At 68.2% G+C, this 2707-nt stretch overlaps 1 protein-coding gene across 1 annotated transcript in view; it reads left to right on the forward strand.

Annotated features, from left to right (window-relative positions):
- Nucleotides 1-469: 469 nt before the first annotated feature.
- ELF3 (E74 like ETS transcription factor 3) overlaps nt 470-2707 on the forward strand; it is a 3755-nt gene continuing 1517 nt past the window's right edge. Inside the window, exons 1-6 of the mRNA XM_007456150.1 lie at nt 470-632; nt 863-1084; nt 1230-1325; nt 1425-1544; nt 1668-1757; nt 1914-2030. Of these exons, the coding sequence (XP_007456212.1) occupies nt 470-632; nt 863-1084; nt 1230-1325; nt 1425-1544; nt 1668-1757; nt 1914-2030 (808 nt within the window). The remainder of the gene's footprint in view (nt 633-862; nt 1085-1229; nt 1326-1424; nt 1545-1667; nt 1758-1913; nt 2031-2707) is intronic.

Consider the following 2707-nt stretch of genomic DNA (forward strand, 5'->3'; position numbering starts at 1 on the left):
TCTACCTCGCACAGCGGTGGGAGCGTGGCCTGCGTGTCAGCGCTACCTGGCGGAGCCTTCCCCCTGGATTTCCTCCGCCTGCTGCCCCTAAACCCGCCTGCCACACCCTCGGCCGCCAAGGTAGGACCCCTGCCTGTCACATTCCCCCGACTGGCCCCGGGGGGATTGGGGAGGGGCCGGTGGAGCTTGGTTCTGAGCCTGCCCAAGCAGGAGTTGCAGGGCTGGGCGGTGTCCTGAGGGCCCGAGAGCCTGTCCCTGCAAAGGACAGAGTGGCCACGATTGCAGGTCCCACTCGTGGGCCCAGCAGGGCAGGGGAGGGAGCCCAGCGGGAGGCCTTGTGCCCCCCCACCAGCACACCCTCCGTCCCCTGGGCTCTGAGACCCTGGAGCCCGTCTTGAGGAGAGGGTGTCCTGCGAGACGTTGACCTTCACGCTCTCAGCGGCCTGGCCCTCCCTTCCCAGGTAGCCCCATGGCTGCAACCTGTGAGATTAGCAACGTGTTCAGCAATTACTTCAGTACGATGTACAGCTCGGAGGACCCCAGTCTGGCCTCTGCTCCCCCTGCCGCCGCCTTCGGGGCCGATGACCTGGTGCTGGCACTCGGCAGCCCGCAGGTGCCCCTGGAGGGCACAGGTGGGTCTCAGGAGGGGCTGGGCATTTGGGGAGGGGGAGACATCCGCCTAAGAGCCCGGGACAAGTGGGGGATCGGGCAGGGGGAGGGCTGGGGTGAGCTGTAAGAAGCTGGGGTGTTGGGATTTGGGGGCCGCGCCTGGCGGGGTGCTCTGAGAGTCCAGGCGGGAAACCCGGAATCCCCAGCTGGCCCCAGAAGGGGGCTGACCCGTCGCCGTGCCGGCCCCTTGCAGAGAAGGCCAGCTGGTTGGGAGAGCAGCCCCAGCTCTGGTCCAAGGCGCAGGTCCTGGACTGGATCAGCTACCAAGTGGACAAGCACAAGTATGACGCCAGCGCCATCGACCTCTCGCGCTGTGACATGGACGGGGCCGCGCTCTGCCGCTGCGCCCCTGAGGAGCTGCGCCTGGTCTTCGGGCCCCTGGGGGACCAGCTCTACTCCCAGCTGTGGGGCCTCAGTGAGTCCTGGAGGGGAGCCCGCCTCCTGCCCCGCCCCCCCTCAGTTAGGGAGGCTGGTCTGGGGACTGGCCCGAGCGCACCACCAGGGAGAGAGCCCCAGGGAGGGGAGGGGAGACCCCTGGGCCCTGAGCCCCTTCTCATCAGCTTCCAGCTTCCCCGACGAGCTCAGCTGGATCATGGAGCTTCTGGAGGAGGACAGCGTGGCGCCGCTGGAAGCCCTGGGGGACCAGGGCCCTGTGGGTGAGCCCCCCCACCCCCGCAGCCTGTCCCGTGCCCTCTCTGCCCCACGCCCCCAGCTGGGAGAGTCAGGGCCCCCTCTCAACTCTCACCTGCCCCCAGACCAGGGAAGCCCCTTCGCCCAGGAGATGCCTGAGGACTGCAGACAGGCCAGCCCCTTCTACCCGGGCAGCTTCGGCACGGGGGCCCCCTCCCCGGGCAGCTCTGACGTCTCCACCGCAGGTGAGCCTTTGGGCATCTGCCCACAGCCTCCCCTCCCCAGATGCCCTGAGCGCGGGCGCCCCGCACTAGACCCCGGGCTTTCTGGGAGGACCGGAAGGGGCTCACTCTGGCCCGTCCCTCCAGGGACTGGTGCTTCTCAGAGCCCCCAGGCCTCAGACTCCGGTGGAAGCGACGTGGACCTGGACGCCCTGGACAGCAAGCTCTTCTCTGGGGGTGAGCGGAGGGAACCTCCTGGTCCCCATGGGTGTTCCACTGGCAGTGCTCAGGGGCTGGTCCCCTGCCCCCACCCCCTCAGGGTTTTCCTGGAAGGGGGTTGTCCCCCAGCAGCCCCCATCCCTCCCTTTCCTGACCTTCCACCTCTCCCCACAGACGGCTTTCCCGACTACAAGAAGGGGGATCTTAAGCATGGGAAGCGGAAACGGGGCCGGCCCCGAAAGCTGAGTAAAGACTCCCGGGAGTGTCTTGAGGGCAAGAAGAGCAAGCAGGGTGAGAGGGGGCCCTGCACGGTCGGGGGACCCTGCACGGCTGGGGGGCCCTGCATGGTCGGGTGGCCCTGCACGGCTGGGGGCCATGGTGGGGCCGGTGGGTCCTCTCTCCTGAGCTGGGCCCTCTACGTGTTCCTGTGCACGGGGCCAGGGTGCACGTGGTCACTGCCCGGTGGCAGGGCCTGGCTGGTCCTTCATGGTGCATGTGGCGGCGGAGCCACGGGGGCTGCAGGAAGGGTGGGGCTGGGGTCCAGGCTTCCTGCCCACCCCTCGTCCTGCCTGAGGGACACACTTGCTGGCGGGTGCTGGGCAGGCTCAGGCAGGGACAGTGGCTCGGCCGCTGCACGGCCCGTCCACCGAGGGCCATGCAGGGGTGGCCCTTCCACCCACCAAGTCCCTGCCCCCTGGCCTTGGCCCTTGCGTGGGCTCCTGCCACCAGAGGCACCGGGAGGGCCCCTGCAGCTCCTTCTCATCTGCACATGCAGCCCCTCCCACACGCAGTGGGCCTGTTTGCTTCTTGGGGTCATTCTTCCCAGGAAGCTGTCCCCTTGTCCCCCAGGCCGGGGCCAGCTCTGTGGTCCTGCACCTGCTGAGCTCTCACCGCCTTTTGCTGTATCTTCTTTTTTACCGTGACCCCTCGAAACTGTGAGCCCCTCAGTGTGGTCCCGTGTCTCAACC

This window comes from Lipotes vexillifer, unplaced genomic scaffold (genome assembly GCF_000442215.2).
Source record: "Lipotes vexillifer unplaced genomic scaffold, Lipotes_vexillifer_v1.1 scaffold1201, whole genome shotgun sequence".
Classification (NCBI taxonomy): domain Eukaryota; kingdom Metazoa; phylum Chordata; class Mammalia; order Artiodactyla; family Lipotidae; genus Lipotes; species Lipotes vexillifer.